The sequence below is a fragment of the Gossypium raimondii genome, chromosome 7, assembly GCF_025698545.1.
Source record: "Gossypium raimondii isolate GPD5lz chromosome 7, ASM2569854v1, whole genome shotgun sequence".
In the NCBI taxonomy this organism is placed as follows: domain Eukaryota; kingdom Viridiplantae; phylum Streptophyta; class Magnoliopsida; order Malvales; family Malvaceae; genus Gossypium; species Gossypium raimondii.
In genome coordinates, this window is record NC_068571.1 from 31,699,110 (window position 1) to 31,720,261 (window position 21,152).

Genomic DNA, 21,152 nt, shown 5'->3' on the forward strand with positions numbered 1-21,152 from the left:
ACATGACAAATGAAAGGTGTGGGTCTCCGGACGCCACCACTCGACTAACGCGGAGATCATGTCATACTTCAAATCGAACATGCGGACCAATGTTGCCGATCTGAATCTAGATGTCTCCAAGTATGGCATAATACGTTCATCCGACAAATAACCCCCACCGTTGACACGGCCCCTCAGTACGCAGTAAGGAATCTCACTCTAACCACATATTAAACCGTAATAGTTAATGTATACCAATTACATAAAAAAAATTACGTGCAAGCTTATAAAGTGACCATTGCATAACAAATAACAATTTTATTATCAATAAATCAATCATATCTGATGTATGATCCATTTCTGTGATCAAAGAAGCAACTCTGATATCTGCATTTTCACGCAGAAAATTTAATTATCGCATTAACAAATAACAAAAATAAATTTTGTATTGTTTTAAATTTTTTTAAGAATTACTAATATTTTTACAGATAGAAAAAGTCAATAACAACATAAGTTGGGATACAGAATGTAAGTCGATCGCTTATTTTTCAAAACCATCTCTTTTTTTCATTTTTATCCTATAACAATTTTTTATTACATAACATTATTCAACATTTGTAAAATACAATTCTTTTACCGAATAATAAAAAACTTAATTACAAAATGGATCACTATAAAATTTCAAGCAAATAACTCATTTCGTATTTATTTTTTAAACCTATTATGTATTTATTTTTGTAGCAAACGATCTGTTTTGATAAATAATCTCTTGAACATACTATTTCAGTTATTAATTTTTGTATTACATTCTTGAACATAATAATCATCTATATACTAGTTACGTAAATAACAAAATAAAATTTCCAATAATCTCAACACAATGGGACCATATATTAAGAACAAAAATTTAAAAAATTAATGTTAAAAAATCAACAAAACAAACTATTGTTATTTACGTTTTAAAAAACTATCCACAAAATTAATGTCATTATACTTGCTCCTTTCTTGAAAACAACTTCTCTACCAAATAAATTATAACAAAAAAATTAAACTAATACACTTTCTATTGTTATTTTCATTTAAATTACAAAATAAAAAACAAAAATTAAGACAAAGTTTAAAATATACATGTCTTCCTTTCAAACACACCCTTTCTACAAGATAAAAAACCAAAAAAATTAACACATTTATAAAATAAACAAACCAAAAAAAAAAATTTAACATAACCAAACAAAACTAACCAAAATGTTTTTTCTTTCTTCCAAACGATGGTCCATAGTAGAGGTGCTCATGGGCCGGGCCTGCCCAAAATATGGGAGGATTCGGATAAAAATATAGTCCCGAAATATGAGTTTGGGCAAAAAAACGATGCCCGTTTAGAAAACAGGCCAGGCCTCGAGCACCACTTTTTTGGCCCGGGCCCAGCCAGGCCCGAATATAATAAATATTTATTTTTTTATTTTTAAAATATTTTTAAAATACTTTTTTTTATTTTTAAAATACTTTTTTTTTAAAAATTTGGTGTTTATTAAAAAAATGGGCCGGACCGGGCCGGGCTCGGACTTAGAAATTCTTTCTCGGGCCAAGCCTGGACAAAATTTCAGGCACATATTTCAGGTCAGGCCCGAGCCTAGAACACGGGCTAAAAAAATTTTTTGGGCCCGGTCCATGAGCACCTCTAGTCCATAGTCCCTCTTATATAAGCAAATAAAATAAAATAAAATAAAATACTACAGCTTTTGTTGGCACCCCGTTACCGAGTGGTCACATGGACGCTAGCGGTGTCGCCTGCCTCCACCGCCTACGGGCAGTCCTCCAAGTCCCGGTGCAAGTTGATTTCTCAACAGCTAGTCTTTTTTTTTTATTTTTTTTGAATTAAATAAACCACTAATCACTTCTCCTCCACCTTTTAAAATTTTTTTGAAAACACATCATTTTGTAATGATGTGTTAATGATAGTATCATAAATCTTTTAGGAGCTGCCCATCCTTCTCCCTTTACCCATTTGTATTATTTCAAACACCCTTTTAATGGTATTGCCACAATTATTACCTTTTTTATTTGAAAAATAAAAGTAAAACTTTTTTGTTTTCAATTTTCGTTTTACTCTCTTTTTACATTGAAATTTTTTTGAGAACTTTCTCTCTCTTTTATTCTTTTTGGTTTTTGTATTCTACGAAACTTGAGTTACAAGCGTGCTAGTGGGTGAAGATCGTCGACATCCTGTGAAGCCACCTTCATCAGAGCTCCCCTCTTCCTTTTATTCATCCATACAAAAATAAAAAATCGAAAACAAGCAGGGAAAAAAAAGAAGACTTATTCTACCTTTGAAGAACTTGAAATGCTTTGTGTAATTTTTATATTTCGTTTCTTGACTGATTGACTCTTGATTCTCTCATTGACTACTACTAACTTCTTTTTCTTCTTTGCTTTTTATTTGCAGGTGAATATATATTGTTTGACTAATTATTATTAACTTCTAATCAGGCCTGCCATGGGGTGGTCTAGAGGGTGTGATCACTCAGGGTCCAAGGTTGAAAGGGTACAAAATATTATTTTTCAATTTTTAAGGGGCTCCTCAAAATTTTTTTTAATCCCATTTTATTTCAACAACGGTCCTGCTTCTAATCATGTGTTAGATTGACTAAAAAAAAACTTGTTTTGATATGTTTTCGTGCAAAAATCTATTGAAATTGATTTGGCTGAAAAAATGGATAGCTGTCTCCTTTTGTGTGTTGACACTGGCGACAGTCGGAAAATTAGGGCTTCTAACCCTGTCGTGTACATTGAAATATGAAAATAGACTTTTGGTTTTGACTAATTGAAATAGATTGAGCTCAAAAGAAAAGGGGATGCAATTTAGAATTGATATGGGCATTGAGGAAAAAACATATTAAAATTTAAACATTCTTTCAATATTTAGTCCAATAAAATAATTGGAGCCAAATTTTTATTTTATTTTCTAAAATGGATTTCATTATTTATTTCAAAACCTCCCTACCAAAATTTCAAATTTTTAATTAAATTAAATTAAAACTAATTGAAACCAAAATTAAACAAAATCTAACTTAATCCAATTTCAAATTTTTAAAATTTAAGATAAAAGAATTCTAGTCCCCATTTCATTTTTAATTTCAAAATAAAAATAGCAACAATTTAACTTAGAAAAGGAAATTCATGGCGGTTTAATAATTTTAAAGCTCAAGTCAATATCATAAGTGTGTACGTTGCTTGTGTAATAAAAACGTGCAAAGACGTAAAATCTAATTATTTCGAACATTTTCTTGAATGAAACAAAATAAAAAAAAATCAAATGGTTAAAATTCATAACAATTTGATAAAGAAAAGAACAAGTTGAAGAGCCTCACTACTAGGGTTTTAAGAGAAAATGAAATAAAAGTGAATTTCACAATTAGGTTTAAAATATAAAATGAAAACACATCAGGCAAATGACACAAGCTGGCCCTCTAATAACAATAATAACCATTTTCCATTAAATATAGACTTGGATAAGATATCAAGCTAAAACAAAGATAACGTCATAAATTTGTATCTATGGATAGTATTATTATGACATTTTATTTTAATTATCTGGTTTTTCTCAATCATTTATTATTATAAATTTAATTTTAATTATAAACTTTACCATATTTTATTAATAATTTTCAATGATAATTAGGTTCGAACTTGATCGCATATTAAAATTAATTATCAATTAACGCACTAATATTAATAGTTCACATTTTATTAAACTATGAAATTAAAATTATATTAAAACAAAGTTATGTATATCTATTTTAAATCTTTCAATTTTTTTACATAAATAACTCCGTGTAATTTTATTATTAACTAATGGTATATATTAAATTTTTTATTAAAATATGAAATTAAAATATATTTTACTTCTTTGTAGTTATACCAAAACTACTGGAATATTTGATATCCGCTATTCAAATTTCAAATAAATTTAGGTATGTGTTATAGATTACATCAGTAAATCAAGAATTTATAACCAAAACATGAAATTTTGTAATGTTAAAATAAATATTATATATTATATATTATATAAATATTAGTGTATAATCTTTTCGAAATTAGATAATTTACATAAAAAAATTAAAAATTAAATGATTAAAATTATGGTTTACTTTTTATTAGTCTGCAATAAAATAACATCAAATTTTGGAAACATTCAAATGATTCCCAGTTGGTTCCTAGCATGCAAAAAGGTCACCTCAACGTATATGAACTTGGTCATAAAAACAGTATAGAACTTTTGTCACTGCATAATCCTGAAACTAATTGCAGTTTACAAAAGAGGCAGTACGTTTCTCTTTTCTAGGCAAGCCCCTTAGTCACCACTGCATGCTTGATGAGCCTCAGTGATTCCACTATGTCATCACATAGCTGGTGAGGATTGGGTATTGTTCCTTCATCTGCCGATACAACAATGGTCATCTTGTCGATATAACTCTGGAAGTTGATCATCAATGCCTGCAATTTTCAGTCATCACATCAGCAACCAATTAATCGGCCCATCAACATCAACTGGACGACATTGTAGCTGCTCTCGAATGAAACACTTACATGGGGTTGACCATAAGAGCTAGGTGCAAGGAAAGCCATGGGATGACCGTAAAACCCAATTTCCTCAAGTGGTCCAACAAGATTCGAGAAGCACATTGTTGTATGAGACAAAATTCTATGGGACAAAGCACTTGCCGTCTGTTTTCAGCATTGGACAAATCAGTGAAGCAGCTAAGACTAAAGAATAATTAGAAAGATTGAAATTGACCTTAACGCCAAAAAGCTTGAGTGCTAACTCAGCAATGGAGAAAGTGAATATAGCTTCAAGGGAGCGTTTCTTTCTGTCTATTGTGGCCTTAGCATCACGAACATAATCTAATGGATCATCCCTTCTCGCAATGGTGAAAGGGAGGAGAACATAACCAATCCAGTTGCCCCACTTTGCTTCACCATCCTTCTCCATTATATCAGCTAAAGCCTGCCATGCATGCATTCAACATGTTTAGTTCAGATTATTTCAGAGATTAGGGAGCAAATATAAAATTATTTTGAGAGAAAACTACTAACCTGGATTCCTGCAGATGGTCTTATGTTGATGAGCAAAGTTGATCGGAGGCGAATTTTCTTTGGAAGATTATCTATTTCTATTGCTCCTTCAGCTTTGTTATTCCCACCTAATTAACAAGTGAAGGAAAAAATCAATCATTCTTTCTCGTTTCAGGCATAAACTATATCCTAGTAAGAAATCTTACCATATATTCTGTTGATATAGCGGGACAGACCAGCCTGTGTAATCCCCAAAGCAACATCGTTTATGGTCTGCAAATTGAAATGTTTTTATAAAAAAATTCTTCTGCAGTAACTGAGGTTTTTTCCTAATGCAACGCATGGACTTACAGTGTTCATTGCATTCTTGACCAACTTGATGTCATCCAAGCTAACTGTTCTATAAACAATTCGACGAGGAGTGAATTCAACTCCCGGTGGACCCTTGAGAGGATTCTGAGTGTCTTTCAAGAACAACGCGGTGGCAATAAACATGAAAACATCAACCACAGTATTCAAAAACACCTGAAAAGAAGACCAAAACATGGACGTAATTCTCCAAAACCATGTATGGTCATTCTTCTTTTCTTGCTTCTTGATTGGAACAGTTGGCAAAGCCAGAGGATCATTCATTTGGCGAGTACAAGCGAGTAGAAGAGACATGAGAGAAGTGCCATCGCCAAGGGAGTGATGGATCCTGAAAACACCAACGGCCTCGGATTCTGAGGTTCTTAAGTTGAGCAAATGGAGGTCCCAAAGAGGCTGCGATTCGTCAATGCTGGTTTTGCTCAGGTTGTAAATGTAATCCTCCAGGAATTTTTCGGGTGAATCAATGTTTGGGTCCAGCTTTGGAACAATCACATGTTTTTCCAAATCCACTTGAGTTCGAACCCATTTCATTCCTCCCTTGTTTCTCTCATCCATCACCTGACATTTTCAATACAGAGAAGAAGGGGAAACAAGTAAAGCATACATTTTTGAAGTACCCAGAGAAATTTAAGAAAATTGAATATGAATTCGAGCATGTGGTACCTGCAAACTAGAGAAACGAGGGTGTCTAAGCAAAGTATGGCCCAAGTTAGCTTTGAAAACGTCTGGGTAAATTCTAGTCTTGCACCCCATGATGGCTATAACATAGACGTTGAAGTTTGGTTCATGAAACAGACGAGATGAAGGGCTCAATGGCTCTTCTTCACCTGTTTTCTGGCTATTCTTATTCTCTTCTTCTTCTTCGCTTTTGCTTGATGATGATCTTCTCGTCGTATCAATCGGTTTGAGAGCTTGCTTCCTCCATTTGAGCTCGTTCGCAGATTCCATTTTACCTCTCAAAGCCAATTACACGAAATTCTTTTGGCAATTAACAATGAAAAGGAAACGAAGTAAATATGAGAAGTGCATGCAGAGGCTTAGCTTCTTTTTTTATTGGTAATACAAGTGGCTTAGCTTGAGCACAAAAGTTCATCATTTATAGAGAGGGCCAAGAGAGGACGAATTATTATTTCTTTTAAGAAATGGCAATACCAAAAGCAATACAACAATTCATTAAACAACAGTAAAAGTACAAATAGAAAAAGTGGAAGATCAATGAAAACCAACTAGTAAAACCATAATCTTCAAACTGCGCTGAAAATGAATTTTGATTAACAGTAACAATCTCATATTTTCTCATTGGTAATTATGGTAATGCACAAAACCAATTTACACAACTAAATTAATAGATATTAGGCTAATCCAATCTTCTTCAAAAAATTTAGAAACAAAAATCACTTAATGACCAGAGTTAAAATTACATTAAAAAATATTGGGATTAGGATTTTTACATGCACAAATTTTACATCATAAAATTTTAAATTGTAATAATGATGACGTTTATAACTTAATTTAAATGGAATAATAATTAAAGTTTTTATCATACGTTCAAAGCATTGTTGAATCGGATTATAAATCGTGCTAAAGTTAAAACTAAAATGATTATGAGAAACAACACCCTAACAGAAAATTTATTACAAGCAATAAATCTGGAGTTGTTCGCAGGTATGTTGAGGCCTTTACTCTCTTTTTTTCACAACGGTGCAACATAATATTTCTTGTGTGAGGTCAACCTCCATTAATATAGGCCTGTCTTCACTCCTCAAAACAGGGTTTGACTCTAGAATTCCTAGCCATGGAGCTTGGACACATGGTGGAGTCTTGCGGTGAAAATAACCAGGTGGCTCCTTTCTTATGCAATATTTTATGATAATGTTTGATACATAGTAATAACAATAAATATACCTGTCACTGCAAATCAGTGCCATTAACTTCACTGCCATCAACATAACAAAAATTCAACCTTATTGTCAGTTGTTACTAAAACATCCAAGGAACTTTAAATTTCTTTTCTGAGATAGGTATATAATAAGTCAATGCTAAGTTATAGTGGCAGTATTAATTCAGACAGAACAAGTATGCTTACCTAACCAATGAATGCTTGTTCCTGCATTAAACCAGTCCTTCAAATAGATCTGAATTAGTATTCAAAGATCCAAAATCTTCTAATTAAGAAAAGAAATTTCAAATGTACTCTCTGAGTAACAAATTCTATGGCTAATCTCATTTCAACTACTTGGACCAGGCAACAGCATCGATCTCATGTTGTGCGCTCCTGTACAATTCTAGTCGCTTTGCAAGGTTGGCACGACGTTGTTGAACTGCTGGATCCTCATCCAGCATCTTACTCAACTGTTTTGACTGCAAATATAGCATTTGCAAAGGCGATTATAGGATATAGTTTCATATATTGTTGCATTTTTGAACAGTGAGGTGAGAGTTGAGCCATGCGGTTGGGTCCATGATATATACTTACCTCTTTCTTACCCAATTCGGTGAAGAAGAAGTCAAGCAAGCTGCGTTTGGCCTCACGAACTTGACAATAAACAATTGACTTGGGGATAGAGTTCCTCAAACTTGCACAAGTCATATTCACGTATTGCAGGACAGTGCTACCTGTTTTTACACATTCAGAAAAAATTAAGGAAATGTCTCCATACCCAACCTCTTAACGCTCTCGTTTATCTGCAGGATTATGCCATGAATTAACATGGTCTGCTATGAACAAACCAAAAAAGAAAAGGGTAAACAACATATTAGTGACTAAACTATGGTAAGTTTTTGTTTTGGCCACTTAACTAAAAAAAGGTTATAATTTAGTCGCTGAACTATTCGAATACTTAAGTCACTGAACTATTCAAAAGTTTTTATTTATTTAACCCGGCTGTTAAGTTCTTTTTAAAAAAAACTCCGCTAGCAAGTTTCAAGTGATGATTCGACAATTAGTATGGTGGATTAATACCCATCGATGAGTAGAAGAACATTTCTTAGATCCAAGTCGATCTAACGGTTAATGTCGGAGATCGGAGAAAAAAACAGTTCGAATTTTGATTTGCCAATTCGTAATGTCTAAAACTGTTTCATAAAAAAAATGAATAGAAGAGGAAAAAAGAGAGAGCTTTTGATTAATGCAAGCAGAGAAAATCATCTAGCATCGATTTTAATAGCCTAGTGACTTAAATGAAAATTTTTGAATAATTCAGTGACCAAATTGTAACTTTTTTAGTTAAGTGATCGAAATAAAAATTTACCCATAGTTTAGTGAACAATGATTAAGTTTACCCAAAAAAAGAAAAAAGGAAAGAAATTAGTACATACCAACTCGTCGAAGATAGGAATCGTTATATCTATCAAATAGTGAATGTGTAGGATTTCCACCCTTCTCAACATCTTGAGGAAGCTTCCGGAAGAATTCAACAGTGAGATAACCACATTCCATATCAACTAGCTGTAGAGTAGCTCTCTTGCTTTCTTCCCTCATTCTCTCCAACGATTCAAATGCAGCATTCCCTACTTCCACTCTCAAAGTTGGGTACTGCTTTAGTTCCTATATATACAAAAGAAAAGAAAACCAGTAACTAACAAGATAATACAGAGCATGGTTAAAATCATAAAGTTAGCATGGCCAGGAACTTACCGTTGTCTCAGCTATAGCCTTCTGAACAATTCCTTTTAGTATAGCATGGACCTGAAATTGAATCGTGAAAGATATCTCAATCAAAGGACATGCCACAAAAATTGAGAGAGGAGAGCTTGATATAGCAAAATGAATTAAATACCCCATCAACAGCTGCTTCAGCAGGCCCTCTTATAGTTACCAAGCAAGACTCAATAAGACGGCGATATCCTTGCTCAGGGGCTATAAGATGTGGTTGGTATCCATCAGCTTCCGTAATTAACTTCCGTACATTTTCGATTGAAAGATGTTTATCAAATTGCAACCTCTTCAAAGCCGCAGGGAGTTGATTATCAAATACGCCATATATTTTCTCACCTCCTGCACGCCTGTTAACATTGACATAACCAAAATGTACACTAAATAGGAAATTGACAAGAGATTAACAATTGATAAAACACATTAGTACATAGAAACATACACGCCATCAAGATGTTCTTTGAAGTTTTGGTCAAAAGCCCGACAGATTTCCATTGTGGTATACAACTTCCCCTGCAGGAAAAAAAACAATCGTGACTAAACCTGTGAACATCATGCATTCTCTAAGTATCAATTATCAAAGTCTGATATACGGGTAATAGTAAAACAACTTCTATGAAAATCTCTTCCAGTATAAATTTCGCTCAGAAATTTGATGAAAGGCAAAACTTGAAAGCAATCGAACAGGTTTAACACTTACTCCAGCATCAGCAGCAATAGGCTTCCCAAGTTTGGTCAATTCTCCTTCCAGTTCAATAATAGTCTTATTGATAAGAGACTGAAGACCAGGTATTCGAGACTTTATCACAGTTTCCAAATGCTGCAAATTTAACCAATTTCGGTAGCAAGAATAACATTAATAAGTTGGAATGCAAATTATCACTTAAGGAACCCCAAAAAGAAAACGAAAAAAAAATCATCAGCAGGTAAATTAATCTTTGTAAGCCTCACCATATAAATTTATTTACATAAATTACTAGAAAACAATATACATTTACCTTAGAAAGCATCTTTCCTAAGTGCTCAGAACCCATCCTGTGAGCAAGGTGACTGTACTCTGGGCTACTTTGAAAATATTCTCTCTCTCTACGCCGAGCAGCAATCATATCAACACTCTTGTTAATGTCAGCTTGAGAGCGGTTAACAACACCAACCCATGGAAACTGCAGCTTATATGATTTTCCTTCTAGAATCTAAAATCCCAAAAATATTATAAGCAAACATAATCATCGAACGAGCTGAATACATGATTATTGGCAACAAATTCGCACTAATATAATGAAACGAATAACAAGTCCACAAAATACTTTATAAGAATACTTTTGTATGAGAATGGAAAGGCTCTTTAAAGGGGGGGGGGGGAAGGTTGAACTTGATTTGTATATAATATAAAAGATAAAAATATATATCTTAGAGCAGTTGGTATTATATTATACAATGTCAGCTATATCAACCGTTTGAAGAACAAAACTTACATCAACTGCATTGGTACCCTTGTCCATCAGATCAATCTTCGTTAAAACCCCAAATGTCCTATCTCCTGATTTTTGACCATCAACCAACATGAAATTCTATACAAGTTAAATGGAAAACTAGGAAAATAATCACCTTATCAAAAAATGGGAAAAGAAGTGTTCTATTGCTGAATATGATGGATAAATTTATATCAATAAACTATCTGTTTCTCCGGCCAGTAGGCAATTGACCTTGCAATCGAAGTGAAAAGTACCAAACTGTTAAAATGAAACCTAACACTGCTGCCATAACAATAGGTATTCTCCCTTTGATCAATTATGTCACTATTCCATGCACATTTTTATCTAGTCTCTAAGCAGGATCCTTACTACAAAATGTGTTTTATGTAGATGAAATACACAGCTGAGCAGGTAACAGAGGCATGAGGTAAGGCAAAACTAAAGAAAACTGTCAGTCAAGCAAAGGAAATGGACTTCATTTCTTTAACTCGCAATGTCTTCCAACTGATCTTCTATTCCATTTTCACCTCATACAACTTCTCTCTACTAGTTTAAGAGTGGTTCTTAATCACATTCAAAGAGGTAATGCCGTCTTGGAATGTATTTTAATCTGTTGCGAGGTGACCATCCATGCATTGACAAACCCAGATTGCAAGACTACGAGCTCACCAAAAGTGCGAGCTCTACAAAGCTGCGAGCTCACCCAAAACTGCAAGCTCACTCAAGACTGCGTGTTCTCCAATAGTGCGAGCTCATCAAAGCTACGAAGTCTCCAAAAGTGCAAGCTTGTTAGGTGAGTTTATACATGCGAGCCTTTACTTTACAAGTTGCCAACTTGCACTGAAACAGTGATAATTTTTTATAAAACGTTTTGGTTGCTGATTAGACTGAAATCAGCCAATAAAGAAGCAAGTTGTATGAATCAAGTTGCAAGATTAAGCCAAGTTGTAATTATTTTATTTAAGCATAATAGTTCATGTAAACTAATAAGGAGTTGTGGTAACGAAACACTTGTTCACAATTTGATTTCTCCATTTTTATCTTATTTTTGCTTCAGTTTCAGTCCGTCCTTCATCATATATCCAACAGATTCCTTGAGAATGAAATTTCTTCTTATTAACTTAAAAAAGAGGAAATCCCAAGCAGGATGCACCATACTCTTCACTATTGATCTTAAATTATCTTTTTAAATTACTAACGCCTATTTTATTTTGTTTCACCTTTCTCCTTTCTCCTATTTCTGTTTCAGCAGGTTGATTTCTTTCTACTATCAACTCTTTAAAATGAAAACAATGTCTGTTATTTAATACATGAAAGAACATTGACCAAAACTATACCTTTTGGATCAACCTCTCGTGCAATCTTTATTGCATCAGAAGTGGCAAGATCCTGATTGGCAGGAGAAATTGCAAGTATGATACAGTTGGGCTGCAATGAGAAACAAGTATAGCATAAATTTTTTTCCTTTTTGGGTAAAGTATATATTCTACATGTTAATAAGCATTAGAAACAAACACTAGTTTAGGCATTAGTAGACCCTCGAACATCATAAATACTAACAGATTGCATGTTTATGAACAAACAGTTGGAAAGAAGAATCAGATGAGCAATAATTAACACCATTTTCAATTAGGATAGGTTTAGTGTATGAAGAATAAGCAAGAATCTCTCAATTTCTGCCTCTATTTACCTTCTCAATAAATGATCGAACCATATTCTCAATGTCTTGCACAATTGTTTCAGATTGCCCCTCTACATGACAAGCCAATTGCCATATAAGCTAAATTAATTAACATGAATATGCCAACACAACATAAACAAACTTGCAAAAGGTGAGACAATCACCGATAGCTACTTTTGTAAGTCCAGGGAGATCAATCAGTGTCAAATTCACCACTGCAAAGGTATTGAAGAGCAAAAATAATAAACAAAAGAATGTGGTTTATTTTAGAAAAAAAAAAAAAAAGGACACCTATTTATGATAAGGGGTTGAACAACTTGACAACCACTCTTATCTCACCATTAGGAGAGAAGATACTGAGATGGATTGGAACACTAGAGATTTGTTTGGAACGACCAGTTTCTCGATCTGTCTCGTCAGAAATCTCCTGCCTAACAGCAGCTGCAGAAAGTATAGTAAGCATAGCGTTCAAGATTAAACAAAGTATTAAAATGAATTGATAGTGGATGGATTAGCTTAAGAAGCTGAAAAAGAAAATGCTAAGCAGTTAATTAGTACTAACAAAAGTTCTACTCTAACAGAAAGCATACCAAAATCGGTGAATCTCTTTTTTGGGAGATGCATAAATTCTGCATATTCTTTTCCATCATCGATCCTATGAAGTTGCAACACAAGAGGCCGCCTTGTAACAATCCCTGTAAAAATAAGTTTTTGTTTTTTCAATCATATCGATGTTTTTGCATTCATAAATGGGGTGAAAAATGAAAAAGAAAAAGTTTACCTGCGCCACGAGGTAAAAAATCTTTTCCAACAACACTTTCCAGCACTGATGACTTTCCAGAACTCTACATCCATTGAATTAATAAAAGTATTAAATAAAAAAACCTATTATGGAAACAAAAGACGTGAATGATCAATGCCCAATTTCAATAAACTCAAATTTCTAGCTTCAAAATGGGAAAAAAGCACAACCAATACATTGTGAGTCAAAATAACGTAGAACCAAAAGGAAAAATAAATGGATCAAACGCCGAGAAAGACACAAGAAAACAAATATTCGGAAAAACCCGACGAATATTAAAAAAGAAAAAGAAAATCAAGAAAAGAACATTGAACTGATAATAAAATGTCATTTGATAGTTATGACGATGAAGATCGTACTTGGCCACCGACGACGGCTATGGCAGGCAAGGAATCCCAAAGGGTAGGCAATGCGCTTTCTTCGCCATGATCACCAAGAGCGGTACACGCTCTCTGTATATTATTCACCAATGTTATCAAATTCTCCATGTTGTAGTGACGGAGTCAAAAAAAATGAAAAGAGAAGTTAAGGCCGAGACGAATGAGTCGACTCGGAAGCTAGCGCATTTTGAAGAAAAATGTGATTTTTTTTTGTTTTTTGGTTGAGGAATTTCTGAAATGAGATGGGAATCAGTCGTTTTCTGTTCGACTCAGAAATTTGGGTTGGCGAAGGAAGCGGGAAAAAGTCGGACATAATCGTTCATGGTGACATGGACATTTTATAACGGTCTAAGACTCGATGAGCCGAACCTTGTGAATCCAGCTCATCATGGAACAAACTGAACTTTGAATTTCGTACAGGCTTTCTGCCTAAACTAACCGATGTTCCAAGATTGAGCCTCACTGCCACTGGTCCATCTGTTCGCTTGTTGTAGGCAGTTAAATTTAGTGTTTGGTCATAATAAAAAAATTAAATAAGGGTTAATATGTAGTTTACCCCTGAATTTGTCCAAAAGCTCCTACTTGGTACCTGAAATCTTTTTTTTACCTAGTTGGTACTTGGATTTGAAATCTATCACACACATTGCTCTAATTTCTTAACAACCTTTATTTTTTAAGGTTAATATGTAGTTTATCTCCTAAACTTGTTTAAAAGTATCTAGTTGGTACCTGAACTTATCCAAAAATTTATTATTTTTAAATTAATTTATATTTTTAAAGATTTTAATTTTTTTTGTTTGCCACATGTCATATTGAGAAGCTTCCATGTTTCACAATCAGTGCCATGTTAGCCCAAATTAACGATGTTAGTGCAAAGGTACCAACTCGGATGACATAAAACAATTTTAGGTACCAACTAAGTAAAAAATAAAATTAGGTACCAACTAGGTACTTTTGGAAAAGTTCAAGAGGCAAAACTACATATTAGCCCAAAAAATAAAAAAAATGCAAAAAGGGCACTGTCATTACAAAACGTTTTCATTTTAATCATATGTTATTATATATTCATTTTAATTAATCAATTTTTGTAATTTTTTTTTTGCCACTCATTTTATATTTTTAATTTCCTTTATTTTTTTAAGGAAATGAGTGACCAAAATGAAAATTGTTGATGCAATGATACAACAAGAAAGAAATACAGATGAGTGGTGGTTGCTACAGAGCCTAGTTCACCCAATTAAGGTGGAAAGCCAGAGGTTATGGAAAGTGAAGGTGTAAAGAGTGCTAAGGTTGAGAGCTAAAGGTTTGTTGATAGAGTATAGGTTTGGTATTCTTGAAGAGTCCATCTTGTCTTCATTGTTCCTAGAGATATTTATGGGCGAAGGTCTCATTCAAGATGGTGTTAACGTGTTTGACTAGTTATTTGGCCATCATTACGGAGTGTGTAGGGGGATGTTTTCGATGGGATGAGGATGTTTGTGACAAGACAAATTTTATCATTCATTCTGACTTGATGGAATAAAGCAAATGAGCCTACGTGATGTTTGGTGACTGACAACTTTTTGTTCCTAATGAAAATTAGACTATTTGTTGCCTGGGTGGTCATCTCGGAAGGATGAGTTTAGCTTGCTGCTTAGGCATCTTTTTGGCTTGCCACATGTCTAAACGTGAGTGGAGGTATAACAAAAATTTATTAAATTTGGGCGAATAAAATAAGTGTACAATAATATTGAATTAATGACACGTTATTAATATAAAAACGTTTTGTAATGGCAATGCTTTTTTTGCAAATTTTTCTTTCCATAACCAAAGTGAAAACTTATAAAAGTTGAGACACTAACTTCGTAGTTTACCCTTAAGTTTACTTAAGTAGGTCCTGGTAGCATATTCTTTGCGTCGCGGCCTTGAAAGAACGGGTAAAGACTAAAGAGTGGCATATTCGTTAAAATAAACCAATAACGAGGGTTGTTCTCCACCACACGTTTCCATCTATCTAGTAGTATCTCGTAGAAATAAGAAATTCATTCATTCATTCAGTTGCTTCGTCTCTCCACTCTCTAATCTCCAAGTCTGAAGTTAAGCTCCCCATGTAGATCCTCTCCTCCTTATCTTTACTGTTTTCTCTTTTTTTTTTTTTCTCTCAAATGCGGATAGAAGCTAATAGAAACTAGCTTTTTCACTCATGGGCTCTGTCACTGTAAAACCCTCATTAAATACTTTCTGTTTCATTCCCGAGAGCCCCAAAATTCGTTGTCATTCGCCTCACTTCTCATTCCTCAAACTCAGACCTTCCCCTGTTTCTTTCCCCTTTAAATCTCCTTCTGATCCAATAAACTCATCTCCCAAATGTAAAATTCGAAGCTTTATGGTTAACCCTTTATTGGTTTTAGTCCCAGTTTTGAGAAGCATCAGAGGCTTGGCTTTTTCGCATTCCCAAAAATGGGCTTCACGTTTGCACGATTGCATTACAGAGTCGGAGGAAATTTTAGACCAATACAATGGCAATTGCTTGCAAAGTGGAGGTCTTGGGATGGCTTTATTGAGTGTAACAGCTAGCGCTAAAGTTCGGATTAGTCCATTCGTGGCGACATTGGCGGCGAATCCCACGTTTGTTTCTGGTTTGTTTGCATGGTTCATTGCTCAATCGGTGAAGATTTTTTTAAATTTCTTTATAGAGCGGAAATGGGATTTCCGGATATTGTTTGCTTCTGGTGGGATGCCTTCTTCGCACTCGGCTTTGTGTACTGCTTTGACGACATCGGTTGCCATTTGTCATGGAATAGCGGACTCCCTGTTTCCTGTTTGTTTGGGGTTTAGTTTGATTGTTATGTACGACGCCATTGGAGTTAGAAGGCATGCGGGGATGCAAGCTGCGGTAAGAACTAAGAACCAACAATTTTATTTTCTCTGTTATTTACCTCGAAGATTTTTGAGTTTTGGGTTGTGTTTGTTTATAATGCTGCATCAGCTTTTCTTTTGTTGTTTTAATTGTATAGGTTCTTGAAGCTGGTCTATTAAGATTTAAGAGGGCTGACTTGATTTTCTGAACATTATCTTGGCAAGTTGTTGGTCCTGTTATTAACATGGCGAAATTGTAATTGTAACAGGGACATAGGTCTTGGTTGTTTAGAGAAAAGGAAAAGGAGACTTGCAGGGTGGGTAAACTTTGGACATAGATGAAAATTAATGAAAAACACCAAATTTTTTAATTTACTCAAATAGAGTCCGGAGAGAGATAGACTTAATATTCTTTTCAACTTTGAAATTGGAATATTTGCAGTGCTAATCTTTTGTCAGAACTCAGAAATGCACCTAGTTTGAGGCTTAAAATCTGAATTTGGTTATAGATGAATGTTGCCAATGTTTGAGTACTTATGTATGCTTAAATTGTAGGTGAATGGCTAGTTGATAATATTCTTTTTGGGTATATTGTGTAGCATATGCCATTGGATTTCCATTTACAGAATCTTGTTCTTGGGGTCACGGACCTCATGTATGCGTGGTATATTTGGCATTACAATTACATCCTACGCTTCTGTAAGTGAATTTTCCCCACTGATGACTGGAGCTTTGAATTTGATATGGACTTTGAAGTGGAAGTGTTGAATGGGTTCTTTAATGATTAGAAAAGCAAAGATGTTATCACAACATGGTTCTTGAATGTCACTAAGTTTAGATTCTGAATTGCAGTATTGCTTTTCTTTAGCTTTTAAGAATTAATATCAAATAATGAGGTTTCATTCTCATCTAAGCAAATCGCAGGACGAGCAATGTGGCTAATTTCAAGTACATGCTTCACATTTTAACAACTTTTTCAACTGCTAATTGAATCTGATTCATCGAAACAAATATGGTGGCCATCGCTACCCTGCTTCAACTTAAAATGATCATAATCTGTCTGCCGAAGATTAGGGTTTCATAAACAATAAGAATGCCTTTCCATATTTTCTGTCTTGCAAAAATATTGAAACATTTGGGTAAGCTTGTTTTTCATAAGTCTACATCTGCAGGAGATTCCTATTGCCTACAGATATATGCCTAAATCTCACTTGTTTTTTTTTCCCTGGGTACAAATATGACCTTTACTTGAATGTTAGCTCATCCTCCAATAATTGCATGCAACATTCCGAAATTCTAATAGTAGCTTGCCTTGAAAACTTTCTCTTTGTTGGTACTAACATGTGTTGGGATCATGGAATAATTTTTTCTTCCCGGTTGTAGGTTCTAAATATGATCGTTGAGGACCTATTTCAAGGGCATCCAATTAGTCAAAGAAAACTCAAGGAACTTCTTGGCCACACACCGTCACAGGTCTTTGCTGGAGCTATGCTTGGGATTGTGGTAGCTTGTATATGCTGCCAAGGTTGCTTGACTACAACCTAGAAATGCTTATAGAGGTAAATTTTTTGTCATATCATTTGGACAGTGTTTTACTATTGTAAAAACCTGGCTCAATTTTATGGCTTGATGTGTTTATTGTACTCTCACCAGAAGATGCTGAACTTTTGTTCTTGTTTCAGTAACTTTCCTACTTGTAACACAAGTCCAACTTGACGCTAATTTAGGAATCTAGAAACTTTCCTGCCTTATCAAATAATGAGGTTTCATTCTCATTTAGGTAAATCACAGGACAGGTGATGTGGCTAATTTTCAAGGACACATTTTTAACAACTTTTCAGCTACTATTTGAATCGGAATCATTGAATTAAATATGGTGGCCATTGATTCCTGCTTCAACTTAAAATGGTCATAATCTGTTAGCAATTTCAAAGTATTTAATGTTCCAATAGTTACAAGGGAAATGTTATAAGTAATCCAAAATTTAGCAGTGAAGAGTTATAAGTGATAAATTAAGTCTCTTAGTTATTAAATTTTACATCTCTTGGTTATTTGTTACTAATCAAGAGTTGTGACAATCTAGATAGATACTTTTTGAATGGTATGTCTATTGCTAGGAGATGTTTGTATCTATATGAACAAACATGAAATTTGTTATAGATAAAATTCAGATTTTATTTGGAATGACATATCAAAAGCTTTGAAACAAAGTTCCGTTTTGTTCTTTCTCCATCTTTTGATGTTCATAAATTATTTTATAAAGAATTACTTCAGAATTCTTTTATAGAAATTTATATTCTGTTAAACATGGCTTAGTGCTCAGTGAATTGTTTTTGTCTGTACAAAATGTAAACAATCATTTGGTTTCATTATATTCTTGAGGTTTATTTGTTCATAATTATTTTTGCGCACAACATTTACAATGGGAACTAATAAAAAAGACTAACAATGGCTTGATATATGACTTGGTGTTTTGTCATATTGATCAGTTTTTGTGTTCAAGCTTTATTTTCATGTTTGGTTCAATTATTCAGACTTACATCCCCAACAATTGAAGAAGTTCTGCACCAGCATAATCTATCTGCAAAATATTAATTTTCCATACAAACAATATGGACGTCTCCGCATTAATATTGAAACGTCTATGTATGGTTGTTTTTCTCAGGTCTACATCTGCAGTTGCCCTATTCCCACATATGGGTTCCTAATTTCTTCTTTCTTTTTTTCGCTCGATACAAATATGACCTTAACTTGAATGTAAGTTCCTCCCATAATTATATGCAACACCCCCCAAAACTCTAGTAGCTTGCCTTGAGAACTGTCATTTGATCTCTTTGTGGTTACTAACTTATGTTGGAATCGAGTCATAAAACTTAAGGAACTTTCTGGCTAAACGCCATCACATGTCTTTGCTGGAGCTATGCTTGGAATTGTGGCGGCCTGTATATGCTGTCAAGGTTGTTCGGTTGCAGCATAGAAATGCTTCTGCAGGTAATTTTTGGTAATATAATTGGAACGGTGTTTCGCTATTGTTTAAACCTGGCTCAATTTTATGGCCTTCTGAGCTTATTGTACTCCACATACTCTCATTAACCAAAAACCTGAAGATGTTCAACTTCTGCTCCCGTTTCGGTAACTTTCCCAGTTGTAAGTTAGATTTGTTTTGTTCGTGAACTGGGTTACTTATTCAAGTGTAAAGGTGTACCCAAAACATGGTTGGGTTTGAGTGAAAATATTAATCTCGAAAAATGGGATTGAGCAAAAATAATTAAACCAGTTTAAGATATAGGCTTGGGAAGGACTCAGACATTCAAGGCTCGAGTCCGGCTTAAGTATCTATTTTTCTGAATTTATGATATATTATATTATGTAATTTTTATATATTATGCGATTTATAATCCATAAAAATTAGACTTATAGTAATATAATACCCTAATGTCAAATTAACCGAATTGAAATTTAAGGGATAATTGAAATAATCGAATCAATGTTTTGATTCCGTTTATCAGGTGTTTTTTTTTTTACTTGATTGAAACAATCAAGGATCTTGAAGCTATAACCTCCAGTAATGGTGTTTTCAGATTCGGGTTTTTAGCCTTATTAGTTCTATAGATAACTACATAATCAGGGTCATTAGCAATTTATACAAATATTATAGAGATCTAAAGAAGTAAAAATATAAAAAATTGGTGCTTAATAAAGATCAAATTTTATATTAAATACATTTTATGATCAGTTATTTACCTTTCTGAAAAGCAAAGATTAGTCACTGGTTGTGGCTATGAACACTTTAGTTTCGACCCAAAAAAATATATAATTTTTGAATTTCTTTTTTGAAAAATTTAACATTAGCCTACCAAAGAATTGAACTTGGAAGTGAAAGTGAAGCAAAATATAGGGGTGTTGGGCAGACGAATGATGTTGTGGGCTGGTGGTGGTGGACGCTAGACGGGTGTGATCATGTGGCCTTCGGTAGTGGTGACCGTGGAGGAAGGGTTGGTGGTGATGCATATGGTGTTAACCTTTAGGTATTGGGATGGAATTTCGGATATGGGAAAATGAAGAACAATTAAGTTTAAGGTTTTTTACCTTTTAAGGCTTTTTCTTTTTTGACTTAATAAAATTAATGCAAATGGAGAGATACAGAGAGCCAAAGATGAAAAAAGAAAGTAATTGTCCCTTTTCCCCACAACCCCTCCCCCAAACATACCAGACGCAAAAATGCTTCAGTTAACATAAAAACCCATTGAAAGGCTTTAAAACTGGAGCGATTTAATAAAAACGCTAATCAGCATCTTTTGATCTAGCATTCCTTGTCAGCACAACCGGAATCGTTAGCTGGTACTACGCATATTTTGCCCTTCGGCCTCCACTAGCCTTTGAATCCCTACCGGAGCCTCCTCCATTCATCAAACGTCTCGTTTCCGGAGGAAGCCTTCTCTCACAAGCAAGTGAGCCACCTGATTACCTCCCCTTTTTATGTGTTGAAATTCGAAGCTCTCAAAGCCCATTATAATTTGTTTGCCTTCCCAAATATATTTGCTAACCTTCGATCTATCTATGCATGGCATCCTAAGCTTTGAAGTAATCAACAGTCTCATTCAACCTCCACCGTCTAAAACTCCATCTCCTGGGCAAATTTGATAGCCTGAATGGCAACCAATGCCTTCGTCACCTCCACGGTTGGTATGTTTCTATTCCAAAGACACACTGCACCTATTGTCAACCCGTTGTTATCTCTAATTATTATACCTGAACTTAACGCCTCCAAATCTCTGTGAAATCTATAATTGAAATTAACTCTAACCCACGGATTTGGAAGAGGCCGCCACACCACCGTCTCATCTGTCATATTTCTCGTTTAAGCCCCCTCCAATGCTTCCAATTCCCTAACATAGCC

At 34.3% G+C, this 21,152-nt stretch overlaps 3 protein-coding genes across 7 annotated transcripts; 1 reads left to right on the forward strand and 2 right to left on the reverse strand.

The window, feature by feature from the left end:
- Positions 1-4,107: 4,107 nt before the first annotated feature.
- On the reverse strand, positions 4,108-6,496 carry LOC105795959 (wax ester synthase/diacylglycerol acyltransferase 11). Its single transcript, XM_012625608.2, has 7 exons — positions 6,085-6,496; positions 5,404-5,979; positions 5,259-5,325; positions 5,074-5,180; positions 4,775-4,984; positions 4,567-4,704; positions 4,108-4,473 (listed from the first exon to the last, which is right to left on the reverse strand). Exons 1-7 carry the CDS (start codon positions 6,367-6,369, stop codon positions 4,318-4,320), a joined length of 1,539 nt encoding a protein of 512 aa, XP_012481062.1. The 5' UTR covers positions 6,370-6,496; the 3' UTR covers positions 4,108-4,317.
- A 503-nt stretch (positions 6,497-6,999) lies between these two features.
- Positions 7,000-13,705, reverse strand: LOC105795928 (phragmoplastin DRP1B). The gene is made up of 16 exons (XM_012625592.2): positions 13,394-13,705; positions 13,014-13,077; positions 12,823-12,927; positions 12,572-12,673; positions 12,397-12,447; positions 12,242-12,303; positions 11,889-11,979; positions 10,552-10,616; positions 10,075-10,269; positions 9,777-9,896; positions 9,519-9,589; positions 9,201-9,426; positions 9,059-9,109; positions 8,740-8,968; positions 7,898-8,037; positions 7,000-7,782 (listed from the first exon to the last, which is right to left on the reverse strand). Exons 1-16 carry the CDS (start codon positions 13,520-13,522, stop codon positions 7,654-7,656), a joined length of 1,830 nt encoding a protein of 609 aa, XP_012481046.1. The 5' UTR covers positions 13,523-13,705; the 3' UTR covers positions 7,000-7,653.
- A 1,719-nt stretch (positions 13,706-15,424) lies between these two features.
- Positions 15,425-19,485, forward strand: LOC105795906 (uncharacterized). 5 transcript variants are annotated; one of them, XR_008197919.1, is made up of 4 exons: positions 15,425-16,289; positions 16,852-16,951; positions 17,636-17,811; positions 18,918-19,485. XR_008197919.1 is itself a non-coding variant. In XM_012625564.2 (4 exons), the coding sequence occupies exons 1-3, from the start codon at positions 15,597-15,599 to the stop codon at positions 17,795-17,797; spliced, it is 903 nt and encodes a 300-aa protein (XP_012481018.1). In that variant the 5' UTR covers positions 15,425-15,596; the 3' UTR covers positions 17,798-17,811; positions 18,033-18,462. The 5 variants fall into 5 exon arrangements, 3 of the variants coding, with proteins under 3 accessions (XP_012481018.1, XP_012481014.1, XP_052489628.1); XM_012625564.2 differs by lacking the exons at positions 16,852-16,951; positions 18,918-19,485 and adding exons at positions 16,522-16,569; positions 18,033-18,462; XR_008197920.1 differs by lacking the exon at positions 16,852-16,951 and adding an exon at positions 16,411-16,569 and having other exon boundaries at positions 15,426-16,289.
- The last annotated feature ends 1,667 nt before the right edge of the window (positions 19,486-21,152 follow it).

What these genes read in the sequence shown, in the direction of transcription:
- LOC105795906 (XM_012625564.2), top strand. Translation starts at nt 15,597, where the DNA reads ATGGGCTCTGTCACTGTAAAACCCTCATTAAATACTTTCTGTTTCATT. An exon ending in ATGCGGGGATGCAAGCTGCG is followed by an intron (nt 16,290 to 16,521) that starts GTAAGAACTAAG and finishes TAATTGTAACAG; the next exon opens with GGACATAGGTCTTGGTTGTT. An exon ending in AGGAAAAGGAGACTTGCAGG is followed by an intron (nt 16,570 to 17,635) that starts GTGGGTAAACTT and finishes TCCCGGTTGTAG; the next exon opens with GTTCTAAATATGATCGTTGA.
- LOC105795959 (XM_012625608.2), bottom strand. Translation starts at nt 6,369, where the DNA reads ATGGAATCTGCGAACGAGCTCAAATGGAGGAAGCAAGCTCTCAAACCG. An exon ending in CTCGTTTCTCTAGTTTGCAG is followed by an intron (nt 5,980 to 6,084) that starts GTACCACATGCT and finishes TGAAAATGTCAG; the next exon opens with GTGATGGATGAGAGAAACAA. An exon ending in GACCATCTGCAGGAATCCAG is followed by an intron (nt 4,985 to 5,073) that starts GTTAGTAGTTTT and finishes CATGCATGGCAG; the next exon opens with GCTTTAGCTGATATAATGGA.
- LOC105795928 (XM_012625592.2), bottom strand. Translation starts at nt 13,522, where the DNA reads ATGGAGAATTTGATAACATTGGTGAATAATATACAGAGAGCGTGTACC. An exon ending in TTTTTTACCTCGTGGCGCAG is followed by an intron (nt 12,928 to 13,013) that starts GTAAACTTTTTC and finishes TTATTTTTACAG; the next exon opens with GGATTGTTACAAGGCGGCCT. An exon ending in TTCGATCATTTATTGAGAAG is followed by an intron (nt 11,980 to 12,241) that starts GTAAATAGAGGC and finishes TTCTCATTGCAG; the next exon opens with CCCAACTGTATCATACTTGC.